Source organism: Trachymyrmex septentrionalis, unplaced genomic scaffold (genome assembly GCF_001594115.1).
Source record: "Trachymyrmex septentrionalis isolate Tsep2-gDNA-1 unplaced genomic scaffold, Tsep1.0 scaffold311, whole genome shotgun sequence".
Classification (NCBI taxonomy): domain Eukaryota; kingdom Metazoa; phylum Arthropoda; class Insecta; order Hymenoptera; family Formicidae; genus Trachymyrmex; species Trachymyrmex septentrionalis.
In genome coordinates, this window is record NW_017305476.1 from 30,434 (window position 1) to 44,587 (window position 14,154).

Below are 14,154 nucleotides of genomic sequence, written 5' to 3' on the forward strand. Positions count from 1 at the left end.
CGAAAATATATCCAAAATTATTATTAATACATGAAAATTAAAGAGAATGTCGCAGTCAAATACATTAAAATATGTCACATTGAGATACATAAGATGGATTAGTATTGATAAATTTCTTAAAAAATGGACTAGCAGTGAGACCTCGTCAATTATTAGTCAGATTGAATCTATATTATTTTTTATAAAAACCAAATAAACATTAAATTATAGAATAATTAAGATTAAACGTTATTAATAATACTAAATACTTAATTCGAATTCGTAGTCTCATGTTAATGTGAACGATTTAACGTCCTAATTAACGAATGACACTCGATCGACACAAAGATATTATATGATATATGTAAGTAATCAAGAGTAAAGAATCCTTTGAATAAAGGCAAAATAATTATAAATTTTTGTTGTAAATCGTTTTAGCCATTTGGGTTAATATTTTACAAATTTTATTGAAAGATCTATTATTTACAATTCTATTATTTACAGTTCGTTGCTTGTAAATAATCCTTAATTTTTGCGTACAAATTTATAATCAATTAATCTTCAATTATTAGTTCAGGTAATCATTATGAAATAAAGTTAATTGATTATAATCTATGAAAACGTCTCTTAAATTTTAATATCGTTTGTTAATTCCATGTTTATTAAAAAATTTTTATTATAATTTAAAGTTTTTATGGACATTTTTTATATCATTATATATATCATTATTATCATACTTTTATAATTAAAAATCATATTTTTATATATAATTGAAGATGTATCCATAATTAAAAAGAAGAGAATGAGGCAAGAAATAGAATATGTTAAATATTTGTCATAGATTAAAAATCAAGTATGCAGAGAGTATGTATGAAGTGCCCGTTCGCTTACATCCAAATCAATTGAATTATGAATCATGAATAATGAATTCAATCACGACAATAATATTATTGATGCAAGGATAATGAAGTAAAGTTAAATTATTGAGCCATTGGTGAAGTTTTGGAAGATGATGTTCACTGGTGGTTCTCATACGAAGAGGAGAAACGCCGGCAGTGGATCGGGTTTTTCTGGAAGGAAATCCTCTGTAGATCAACGAAATCTTTCAACGCGCAGTGTCGGAGCTGAAGGATACATATACAGGTAAGCTATTCAGTACGTAAAAGCAGGGACGGCGCTCTATGTAGTGTATATATATATATATATATGTAAAAAAAAGAAAAACAATTTATGTTTAACGTAAAAATTAAAATAAAATAAAAGAAAATCAATCCCTAAATAGTTTTGATCTTGACAAATATTATCAAAGATGTGACTGTGAACAACATTCAAGAAGTTCTAGCTGTCTATTGGACACATTGTATAATGCTAATCCCGGCTGTATCTAAACTCTGTCAATTTAGAATAATTTAGATCATGAAAAATACTTAATCAAATGGAATTTCATTTTATAGTGAAAAGATCTTAATATTCAGCTATAAGAATATTAAATAAAAAAGGAGAGGTTAGTGAAAAATTTAAGCTGCAATTCTTACAAAAATATTTCACTATTTTTATGTCTCATATGGATCGTTTTTAGCCCGTTCCATTTTTACATCTGTTTTTTTTAATGACTACACACTATTAAGTACGTAGTCTAGTTATTGCGAAGGAATATGATAAGTATACGTGAGTATGCGTATGGGTATTTTTGGGTAGATTATCATTTTCAGTACTCATTTTTTGTTTTGATAAACGACAATGTATATGTGAATATGCGTATATGAATATTTTTGAGTAAATTGTCTATTTTCAATATTTTCATTTTTTAGCGAATGAGTGACAATATGTTAATACGTTTCTCTTTTACTCACAATTAGCTTCGTTCAATACGATAAGAAGTCATGCATTTACTTATCGTTTATTAATTACCCCATTATTTCAAATTATGCGATCGAAAAGTTATCACATTATAATATTTTTTAGATATTTTATATCATTTAAAATAAATAGAAATAGAATTCGTACAATAGAGTAATCCGATGTAATACATCGTACGAGGATTTATGCCATAAAGGCAAGAAATTATGCTCAGATAACTCTGGACCATAATTTACATTACATGTATTATAATCTACATGAGAGGTCGCCTTCACTTTTTTTAAATGTAATTATATAATTTTTTTTACATAATATGATTTCTTTAATTATATAAAAGTATTAGAGATATTGAAAAAAAAATAATTTTCGAGTTATTTTTTATATTTATTCTAGTACATATTGACATAAAGTATTATAAATTATATATTTTTTGAATCGTACTTTTATGCACAGAATTATGAGATGAATCAGTGTAAAGAAAATACAAGTTGTTTATTTTAAAAATTAAACATTTTTTTAAATTTACGAAACTATATAATTTTTCAATAAGCATCTAACTATGTGTTTTTTTTACACCAATTGATTCAGCTCATTATTACGTGCATAAAAGTATTAAGTTACGATTATATAAAAACGATGAATAGTTTACAAGATATTTAATGTTATGTCAATATGAGCCAGAATATAGTATAAAATAACTCGAAATTTATTCTTTTGATTTTTCAATATCTCTATCTTAATATTTTTACATGTAAAATAATTAGAGGAATCGTATTGTGTAAAAATGATAAAAAATACAATTACTAAAAAAATTAATAGTGACTTTCATATCTATGACACCTCCACTAGAAAAAAAACAACATGAACACGTCTCTTTCGAAATCGTTTCTTCACTTTTATCTGAAATTTTTTCATTAGATACATTACAGATTACAAATTGAAAAAAATTCTAAGACTAAAAGACATATAAAAAACATTAAAAAATTTTTTAAATTAAAGTTTTTAGTAATGGAGACAGTGACTATCACATCGTCACCATTATCTCTGGATTTGATTGAAAGTAGTCAAGTAGGCCATTTTCATTGACTGAAGCAAATAATTAAATTTACACCCGCTCTCTAGTATTCATCATTTATGGGAATTCTTTTTAATTTGAATTTTCCTTAATCCTACTTTAACAATGTACAATAGAAAATCTCGAAAGATGGTGCATTTATTTTTTTTTATGAAATATCTATATTAAATATATGACATTAATCGGGCACAAACATTTTGGATCAGCCATTTTGAATTCGTCACCATTGATTTTTTCATTTAATGGATCATAATCAGCGTATCTTAAAAAGCACGCTCAAATTCATTTTGATAACAAAATTGATTATTGTAATCTTACATATAAAACTGTATGTTAAGAATCATTTTCGATCCCCTATTTCTATAATTTGCTATTTTTAGTAACAGGTTCGTGATCAACCTTTAAGTACTAATTATCGTGAGATAATTTACATCTGATTTATGATAAATTCTAGAATGGTATATGAAAATTTAACTTACAAGAGGAGACACGATATAACATAAAAAAAATTTACTTTCACCGTATTTTTGGGACATAAAACTGTTTTCACTATTTCATGGGGTTCCACTCTCTAAATCTGAATCACTCAGTAAACGTGAATGGATTAAAATGAATTGAAATTTTATTTTTCCGAATGCGTGTTTATAATAAAAACTCTTTTTAGATTTAATTGGATTTAACTGGATTTTGAAAAACTTCATTTCCTATTCGGAATTTTGAATTAAAAAATATCCGAAGCACAAAAAAGCTGAGACTATTTTTAGATTGAAAGGCGTAGAAATGTGCTTCATGCAAATCCTATATAAATAAAAATGTATTCGATTTAAAAAGAATTGATTTTAACGTTCGCAAATGCGTATTTCTAAAAATCTGAATGCATTTTAATCCATTTTAATCCATTTTCGTTTGCTGAGAAGCAACAACTTTTTGTTCATTGTACAGGGTTGTCACAGATCTGAAAAACCGGGAAAATACAGGGAAATTACAATTAATCATGGAAAACCGGAAAAAGTCAAGGAAAAATATAAAAGAGACTGGAATTTCAAATTTTTTCACAATTCCTTTAAACTGCTTCTACATTCCAAATAATTTTTATAATTTTTTAAATATTATGTCTAACGTTTATAGTCAAATACGTTCAAAACTCATGCACTTTGAATAATTAAAAAAAAAATAATTAAAATTTTTATTTTATTCAATAATTTTATTTGATCACCCTTTTTCGTCGTAACTGCATTCTTTTTTCTAATACTAGTTTATTTTTTTGTTGATTTGAATTTGCGCCCAAAATTTTATTATATTACTAAGCTTCTTTTGCATTTTTAATAATATAAGCTAGCTTTTTTACAATTCTTGATTCTAAATGTTAAATTTTTTACATATTTTATATTGATTACGAAAATTTCTCATTTATATCTGGAAAACCTGGAAGAATCAGGGAATTTTAAAGTTCATTTTCTGTGGCAACCCTAAGATTCCGCAGGAGGGCCAAAAATCAGATTTTTTTTAACATCCTCCTTTACATTTAAGTATAGATTTGTTCGTATGCTCCAGCATGCTCCAATGTGCTCCTGCTTATAGTTCCTATTCAATGATCGTTAGAGTGAGTAGATGCTATGGTAGGAGCATTTTAGTATGTTAGAGCAGAGTATGTTAGAGCATGCGACGCGAACAAATCTTATACTTCTCATAGTGAAAATATAGTTATTTAAATTTACTTATCTTCTCAAAATAAAAAAACAGCAAAATAGCGTTAAAAATTAATTTAAAATATACTCGTTATTCTTATTTATTCTTAATTATAGGATAAAACCATTAGATGTGGATTAGAAACTAATTCCGGTTCATTTTTTATATTTAAATAATTATAGTATTTTTCATTAAATGGTACATATCATAAGATAGCATTTGCTTTCTCTCTTCAAGTGTCAATTGAATTTAATTTATTAGGAACAGCGCTACACATTTTATTAATGTCATTAACTAATTAAGTGTACGATTAATTAACGTATGTATCTTTAAAAATTTATTCGAAGTGTAATATCATAAGAATTGTTTTATGGTTTTTATAGGCTATAAAATAATTTTCAATAAATAACATTAGATTTCATTGAAAAAAATCAACGTTATGCTCAATTGAAATTAAATGTGTCCGCAGTTATTGTTTAATCACTAGATTATAACGATACTTTTGTGTGAATTTATAAAAATGTTTAAAAGCTTGTCAAATCTTACAAATGATACCTTCCCGAAAACATTTGTTTTAAGTATCAAAATATTATAGAATATAAAATAGTATACATGTCTATATGCAAAAAGTATTACTATTCATAATTTAACTGTTTTTTATTACTATACATTCAATTTAAATTAATTTTTTTTAATTATCATTGATTAATTGTCACTGATTTTAAATAAACTTGAATGTGTTAAAATTGTATCATTATCCACAATTAGACCCTAGAACTAGATGTAGATCATCAATTATAATTTTATTATACAGTGCCCGCCAAAAGTCCCGGACCACCTGAATAATTTCTGAATGGTTCGTGATATAGAATTGAAATTTACAGGGATATAACGGAATCGTAAAACCTATCATTGAAACTCAAAAATATTCATCTTAATATTCTCAGGGGAAGGGGAGAGAAGGGGGCCTGAAAATCTTAAATGACATGTGGGATTGAGTGAAGGTTCGTTTGAAAGGGCTTTTCAAGGCGTGAACAACGCAGACTCAGATCTCTATAATTTTTTTTTGCAGAGTTATGATCATTTGGACATTGTTATTCAAAAGAAAGAGTTACATCTCATGTGTGAATGTGTGCGCACGCACTCGCGCTCATTTTGACTCCGTACATTTGAATAACAATATTCAAATGATTATAATTCTGCGAAAAACAATCGTAGAGACCTCGGTCAGTTTACATTGTTCTCGTCTCGGAAAGCCCTTTCAAACGAGCCTTCATTGGACCCCATATATGCCATTTAAAATTATCAGGCATTTTTGTCCTCCTTCCCCTCCGGAATGTTAAGGTGGGTGTTTTTGAGGTTCAATGACAGATTTTAAGATCTCGTTGTATTCCTGTAAATTTCAATCTTATATCTCAAACTATTCAGAAATTATGCAGGTGGCCCGAGATTTTTGGCGGTAACTGTATATGTTAAGAAGTCCATGCTCCCGCTACGGCGGCGCTGTTAGTCGCCAGCGAGTCTATGTTATGTTATTCTTTTTATGTGTGTCGCAATGGTTTTTGTTCCCGCGTGGTGGATATGTATTAGATTGTACAATAATACACGTATGTGAGTCATGAATAAACGCTGTTAAGGACACGGGTAATCAATCATTAACAGTATGTATTACGATATGCATGCGCAAATCATTTTTATTTTCCTATGGGATGTAGTAACGCCATCAAAAAGAATAAAGTTGGTGAATTGATTTGCAATTATATGGGGTCTAATTGTGAATAACTGTCATTACTTTATTTAATTCGAATTTAAATATATAAAACGGTAATGAAATAGAATAAAATCATCCATAATGTAATCTTTATGATCAATCATGACTATTAAATACTTTATTAATTGTTTGATATTGTTCTGGATAAAAAAAAATATGAATTTTTTTGAAGAGTGAGTCACAACTAGTGGTTTTACCCTAAACTACGTTAAACTTGACATTAAAAATTGTAAAAAATTATATAAAAAAATTTTGATGTATCTTGTAATAGATAAACATAAATTGTCAATAAAAGTATCGCGCCAGTCGTATGATAATTTTTTCACAACTTTGTTACTCATTCAAAAACAAGTTAAGGAGGTCTCGCGCTACTTCCTAGTCAATAGATAGTTTATTCATAATATATAAAACGATTGAAAATAATGGAATAAAAAGATTAGTATAAGATACAATATCTTATGTCATTATACATTATTGATAATTTCATATATTACTAAATATTTTCAAAATGACAAAATAAAAGTTGTACGATGCTCATTTGATGTAGACGCATCGTCTATTTAACATATATTCTAGCTTTTTTCATTGAAGAATATAAATTTCTTGTAAACTATACGATTAGTTTAAATGAAACTTTACGAGAACAAACTTAAGTGTTTACTTTATAACTATAACAATTTTTAAATTGCTACCTTATACGTAAGTGTCTTAATTTAAAAGAGTATATTTGCAGAATAAGGTTATAATGTAAAATTCTATAAATTTAGAATTAAATATTTTCAAAATAGTACGGTAAAAGTCAATGAAATTTCTTCTGGATACTATTAATATTATTAATATCAATTTATATTACATGTATATTATAGATTTGTATTTCATCAAACGCGAGAACCTCCTTAAAAAACCTTTTGCAAGAGATGATGTTAATTAGAACAGAATTTTAAGTGAAGCTCACATTAATAATAGAGGCCTACATTACTATCTTTCTCTCTATTTTTAAACGCACCTTGTGCAATATTTCACATAACTTTATAACCGAAAAAATAGTTTGAAATTTTGAAATAGTTTTGAAATTTTTCGATACTTTTGAATAGAGTATTTCATCCATATCATCCTTTTTTCTTAAAAATGGATAGTGACTGAAAGTTTGGAAAAAAATTTTTATTACTAAAGCTTATTACATAGAGAGATGACATTTTATTTTTCCGAAAATGATTAGAAGTAGAGTAAACTTGGGTCAAGTTTAAAATAGCAACAGGGTATCAAATAAGTTATTGTTATAATAAATCTTTTTACTGTTCTGTTCGAGTCTATTATTTGATCTGAAATAATTTTTATTTTCTTGTTATATTTTTAGTAAATGAACATTCTGATATTTCACGATTTTGTTTCGTAGTTCGCAAACATTAATTTGATTAAGAAAATTTTAACAATTTTACCGTTTGTTAAATATTCGTTTTTGTTACGTGCATGATAGTGAGACTTATACATATAATTCAATGGACAAATATTAATAGTTTAGTAATATTAATTAGAATTTAATGTTTTATGATAAACATTATTAGGTTAAGTAAGATATAACATATTGTGTCATAGACTAATGTTTGGCAATTTAGTTATTATCTTAAAGAACATTATCAAATATTACGTGAGAAAAAGCAATTTTTATTGTTTTATTTATTTCTATTATCATATTATTTATATATTCTATATTATTTACATTATATTGTTATATTATAGATTGTGTGTAATGTAATTTCATTGTAAATATATTATTTTATTTCTTTGAATTATACTTATAAAATGATATAATGTATAATTTGTGTTGTAAAATACTGTAAGTCACCATAATAAGAGAAAAGTTTAGTATTTGTGACTGTAATTAATAAAATAATTATAATCAGATACTTCATTTTTATAATTATTACTGTCATAATGTTTCTTATAATAATTATATTTATAATTATAAATCAAAATTATATTGACGAATAATAATCTGTCGAATTATATCTGACTAAGAATAAATCAATCTATAAAAATAAAATCTTATTTTCGGTGTAAGCGGATCTTAATACTCAATAATACTAAATGCAAATTTTTGTAAATATATTATTTCAGTTTTATAAATTACGTTCCAATACGTCGAACTTAAAACATAATCGCAAACTGAAGCTGAAATTAATATCCCAAATTGATCGTTCATTTTTATAGTGATACTAATTAACATCTTATAAAAACCTGTAAATAATTTATTGCGAAAAATATAATTTATTCTTGTCGATTTAATTTTGATTTATAATTATTTATACACATTTCCTGGAAAAATGATGTTCTCTCTAATTATAACAGTTACTAATTATTATAATGAAGACTCCTACAATATTATGAAAAAAAATTATATGGTGCTATTTAAAAAATATAAGATGACTAATTTCTTTATGAAAAAAAATTTTTTTTAATTTTTTTATCGCATGTTATAGCCTATATAAAACAAATGAATACTCACTTTTCAATCTTTTTTTTAACTGTCAGAAATGTTTGAAAACTTGTACGGATTGTTACGCTGGACCGTTACGGAATACCCTATATACATTTATACATATAATTGGTTCCGATAATATAAAGCTATAATATAATATGTATTATACATATGGTTAGATATAATATTACAATCATTTTCGTAATCAATTATATATTTGTTTTGTTACTCTAAATTTTTTGGAATAAAAATTGAGCTAATCTTGAAAAAAGAAAGAAAATTTTTAAGTCTTGAACAAGAATGACAGATTTTCATTCATTTTTGGAATAAGATTTCACTTTTTTGAAATAAGATTCACTCCAAAGGAATAAAATGTCATTTTTTTTTTATATGACTTTTACTCCAAAAAAATAAAATCTTACTCTAAAAGAATGAAATTTCACTACTACAAAATAAAAATCTGCTATTCTTGTTCTAGAGTGAAAATATTTTTACTCTTTTTTCAAGACTGATTCAATTTTCAGTCTTTTGGAGTAAGATCTCACTCCAAAAGATTTAGAGAGTACGTAAAATTATAGACATTATTATTACTAATATTAGCAGTAATAAGTGCCTCATTAACCCGGTTCGTGCCCATCATGGGATCGATCGCTGAAAAAGTGGCCAAAAGTCATTTGTAGTATCCACATATAGAAAATACATAATAATTTTCTACGTACTTAAAGCTAAAAAATACTTAAATATCAAGGCGTTGTATAGACAAATATGGAAATAATGCGTAATTGAAACTGATAATGATTGTAAAAATTTGCATAAGCTTTGATATAAATTAATCTATTATCTCTAATACTGTCTTAAAATTTGTAACTTCTTTAGACGTTATTTTATTAAATGTAACATATGTATATAATTAAAAGATATAATATAAATACCATTGATCATCGCAATTAGCATACAGAATAATTAATCTACGGTTTTATGCTGTATTTTCGTTATAGTGCAAACTTTCAAAAGTTTGATCTTTTTTGATCCCTTGAATTTTTGCATAAGTAAAGTATCATTGTTGATTGTATGAGATGTATATTTAACTTTGTATATATTGAAATTTGCCGATATTCATAAATTTCAGTTTCAAAGCTGAAAGTTTGTAAAATTCAGATGTCACGCGTTGCTAATGGACTATCGAAAAAGTGACCCAAAGTCAAAGATGTACAATATTACATTATTACAAAAAGCTGTATTTATAAGTTTTTCAGGTTGTTGAACACGATTCTGATCTCAGAAATAAAATTGTAAAATGGCGAATCCAATATGGCGGATTTCAATTTTAAAATATTGTCTAAAATGTATAATAATTGATTTCCAAGGTTTTTTTGAGTCGCCGATTCCGATTTTGACGTAAAAAATTGAAATTCGCCATATTGGATTTGCCATTAAAAAATTTTTATTTCTGATATCAGAATCGTGTTCAGCGACCCGAAAAAACTTATAAATACAGCTTTTTGGAATAATGTAATACATTTTTTACTTTCGGCCACTTTTTCGGCAATTGGTCCCACTGTGCCATGAGCTGAAATATTTCGTCTTTTTATATTAGTGGATTAAATTATAGCAAATTCGGTGGACGCACTAGTGCGCGCTGGTATACGTAGGCTGCTGGAAAAGTTTCTGCAAACAATATGAAAAAAAACATGTAAAATTCGGTAAATGACTTTATTGTTTTTCGAAGTATTCGCTATTAAGATCGATACATTTTTGCATATGCTCGAACCAATTTTCGAAGCATTTTTTCCATTCTAAGCTGTAACCTCAGATATCAGTGTACGAAATGTTTCAACAGCTGCTTCAGGCGACTCAAATCGCTTACTACGCACCTTATTTTTAATGTTTGGGAACAAAAAGAAGTCATTAGATGATAAATCAGGTGAATACGGACAATGAGTCATCAATTCGACATTATTATTGGATAAAAAATTAACGGTTTGACGTGCTATGTGACAGCTGGCGTTGTCATGATGAAGGATGATGCGACGATTTCGGCTTGTTCTACACAATTCATTTATGACTTCTGGCAAACAAATTGTTGTATACCAATCAGTATTTACAGTCCTTCGATCCTCTAAAGCCACGGTTGTCACATGTCCGGTATAACCGAAGAAACAAGCAATCATTTGCTTGGCAGCACTGCGTGAACGAACAACTTTTGTTGGTTTCGGTTCATTTTGAAATACCCAAACGAATTGTTGTTTACTTTCGGGCTCATACGAATAGATCCATGTTTCGTCCCCAGTAACGATGTTGTAGACCAAATTTGACCGACCTCGGTTGAATTTCTTGAGCATTTCTTTGCTCCATTTAACACGAGCCTGTTTTTGAGCTTCGGTCAAATTGTGTGGGATCCAACGACTGCAAAGTTTCCGTACGCTCAAGTGATCATGCAAAATCGTATGTATTGCTTTCATGTCAATGCCTAAGGATGCCTGAATCTCGCGGTCTCACTCAATCATTTCACGCACAGCATCAACATTAGTGGCAACAACAATTGTGGATGGACGACCTTCACGGAATTCATCACTAAGAAAGGTATGTCCACGCTGGAATTTGGCAAACCAATTATAAACAGTTCTATTGGATGGTGTTTCATCCCCAAAAGCCAAATGAAGTCGATCGATGCATTGTTTCGGAGTTAGATGACATTTGTAATCGTAAAAAATCATATGCCCGAAAATTTTCCCGTGAAATTTCCATTTTCTTACAAAATAACTTCTTTTAAAATACTATGCAAACAAAACTAGTTGGCTTGGGTACAAACTGTCAATTGAATTATAGGTTAAAAACATCTAATTTTACGGATATGATAGTAGCAGAACGTTGACGCCACTGGAAGTACTAGATTGCAAAAACTTTTCCAGCAGCCTACGTATATTAAAGCAATTGTACACTGATTTAATCTGAGTGTAAAAGTAAAATACAAACATTTTAAATTATGTATAAAATATAAATTTTACTTAATAACGCAATAAAGTATTAAACGCAGTAAAGTATTCGCGGTTTAATCGGTTTTTGTATTTATATATAAGCAAATATCTTTACGTCAATTTGTGTAGGATAGCTTTAATGTGCACTAGTGTGCACTGAACGCATTCAATCGAATTCGTTATTAAAATGAGATAAATATAATTTGTCTCATTCTAATTTATTGTACTAATTCAGAACTATTATAGTGCTTAGGAAGGAACTCTTCGAAAAAGAACAGACCTTTAGTACAGAGATCCTGAAGTAAAAATCTGTACAAAACAAATATGGCAGCAATAGTTAGCTCTGTATTGGAGTATATTAGTGCGAATTCGATTACTTTTTGCACTACACTAGATCAGGCCATACTGAAAGCTGCTTTGCATGAAATTAGCAAAGTTAAATGTAAAAGTATATAAATATTTTAAATGATTAACTAATGATATTGTCACGTTATTTAATAAATAAACAAAATATATGTATATTATTTCATTGTTAAAGTTGATTATATTGTATCACTGTATTGAGATATTTTATATAAAGCAGCTTTTAATATGCACTAATCTAGTGTAGTGTGAGTGATCGAATTCACCACATATGCTAAAAATAACATACATAATGTAAACTATAGATTTTCAGTACTCTCGGTGAACAACGAATCACAGCCTGCGTATATAAGACGAGCATATAAGCTTTATGTAATCCACTTTATATATTGTGCAATATATAGCTGTCGCCGTCATATTTGTCTCTTGAAAAGAAATATTTTCTCGAAGTATAAGTTAAACAATAAGGGCAAGAGAATTCATCTCTGCCGCACCTCCCTCAATATAGGTATGTCCTCTGAGAGCAGCCGGCCGTTCACCTTGATAGCCACCGACCCAATATAAGTTAGTGATTATGTCTCTATCATCGGATCTCATCAATGAATACACAACAATATCGTGCCTGAATAATGTCAAAAGTCTTTTCATAGTTAATAAAATATATACATATACGTATTTACATCAATGTCACGACAGCGCCGAGCAAGAACCTGCATACTGAATAAAGCTTTCCGTATGCCGAATCCATTTCTGATACCAAACTGAGCATTGCCAAACTGAATGTTTTGCTCGTACTTTTTATAAATTTTGGCATTTATCTTCAAAAATAGTTTCAGAACACGGCTTATTAAGCTGATAGTTCTGTATTCATTACAATATATTTTGCATTCCGTTTTTTAATAGAGTAACAAAAACTGATCTGAGTTAGTCTTTCAGGATTACTCCTGTTATATATATGCAATTAAATAAGTCCAGCAATAAGGTGATGACATTATACTCACCCAGCGTCTTCAGCGTCTCGATGTGTATCTCATATTAACTCGAGCAGTGTAATATTTGAATAGATTAGCATGAGATTAAAATAAATAACTTTTATTATTAAAAATTTTTTTTATCATTTCCAATTTACGATAAAAATAAGGAAATGTCACAGATTATGAATTATTTTTTTAGATTAAAGTTATTGTTTATCGAGGATTTAAATAAAAATTTTTAAGATTAAACTCTATGCGATGATATTTGTTTTTAGGAATAAACTCGAAGTGTGAAAAACTAATAAATTTTTAAATTTTTAAATTTTAAATTAAAATATAAGCGAAATAAGGTGTCATTGAATAGATCTATTAAAAATAAATTTAATCTTCCATCTGCGCAAACACATCCCATTAATAAAAACGTAAATAAAAAATTGTCAAATTGACAATTTCTAAAATTTTCTTAGGCTATCTGTGATATATTTTACACATAATTAAAAAAAAAATTTATTGACATCAGTGAATTTGAATGTAATAGTAAGGCTTCAAAGGCATTTGAGCACATACATAAGTACCCTGATATTTTCCATACAAAAAGAAAATACGTAACCAAAGTTTTTTTTTTTAAGAAGCATACAAGCCTGCGCACAGAATTTCAATGTGAAAACATTTGTTTTAAAACATGTCTTTAATAATAAACATGATTATTCAACATTTCGACTTCTAAAGGGTGTCCCAAAATTAACGCAAGATTTGAATTAAATATAATAGAAAACACAGTTTTTAGTCTTTTGATTGTTATTTTTTTATTGAATCATAAAGTACATAGGATAGGGTTATTTGTGGAATAACACATCGGGCAAATGGCCTCCACGGCTTTGCATGCACATACGCACTCGTTTGTCGAAATTTTCCATGACCATTTTGCATAAATGTGGCTGAATTTCGTTGATGCAGCGTTGAATCTCCTCCTTTAATGCACGGGT

At 27.8% G+C, this 14,154-nt stretch overlaps 1 protein-coding gene across 1 annotated transcript in view; it reads left to right on the forward strand.

The window, feature by feature from the left end:
* Positions 1 to 14,154, forward strand: part of LOC108749752 (protein kinase C-like) — a 53,341-nt gene that overhangs the window by 6,003 nt on the left and 33,184 nt on the right. Inside the window, exon 2 of the mRNA XM_018488685.1 lies at positions 821 to 1,122. Coding sequence (XP_018344187.1) covers positions 989 to 1,122 — 134 coding nt within the window. The 5' untranslated portion in view covers positions 821 to 988. The remainder of the gene's footprint in view (positions 1 to 820; positions 1,123 to 14,154) is intronic.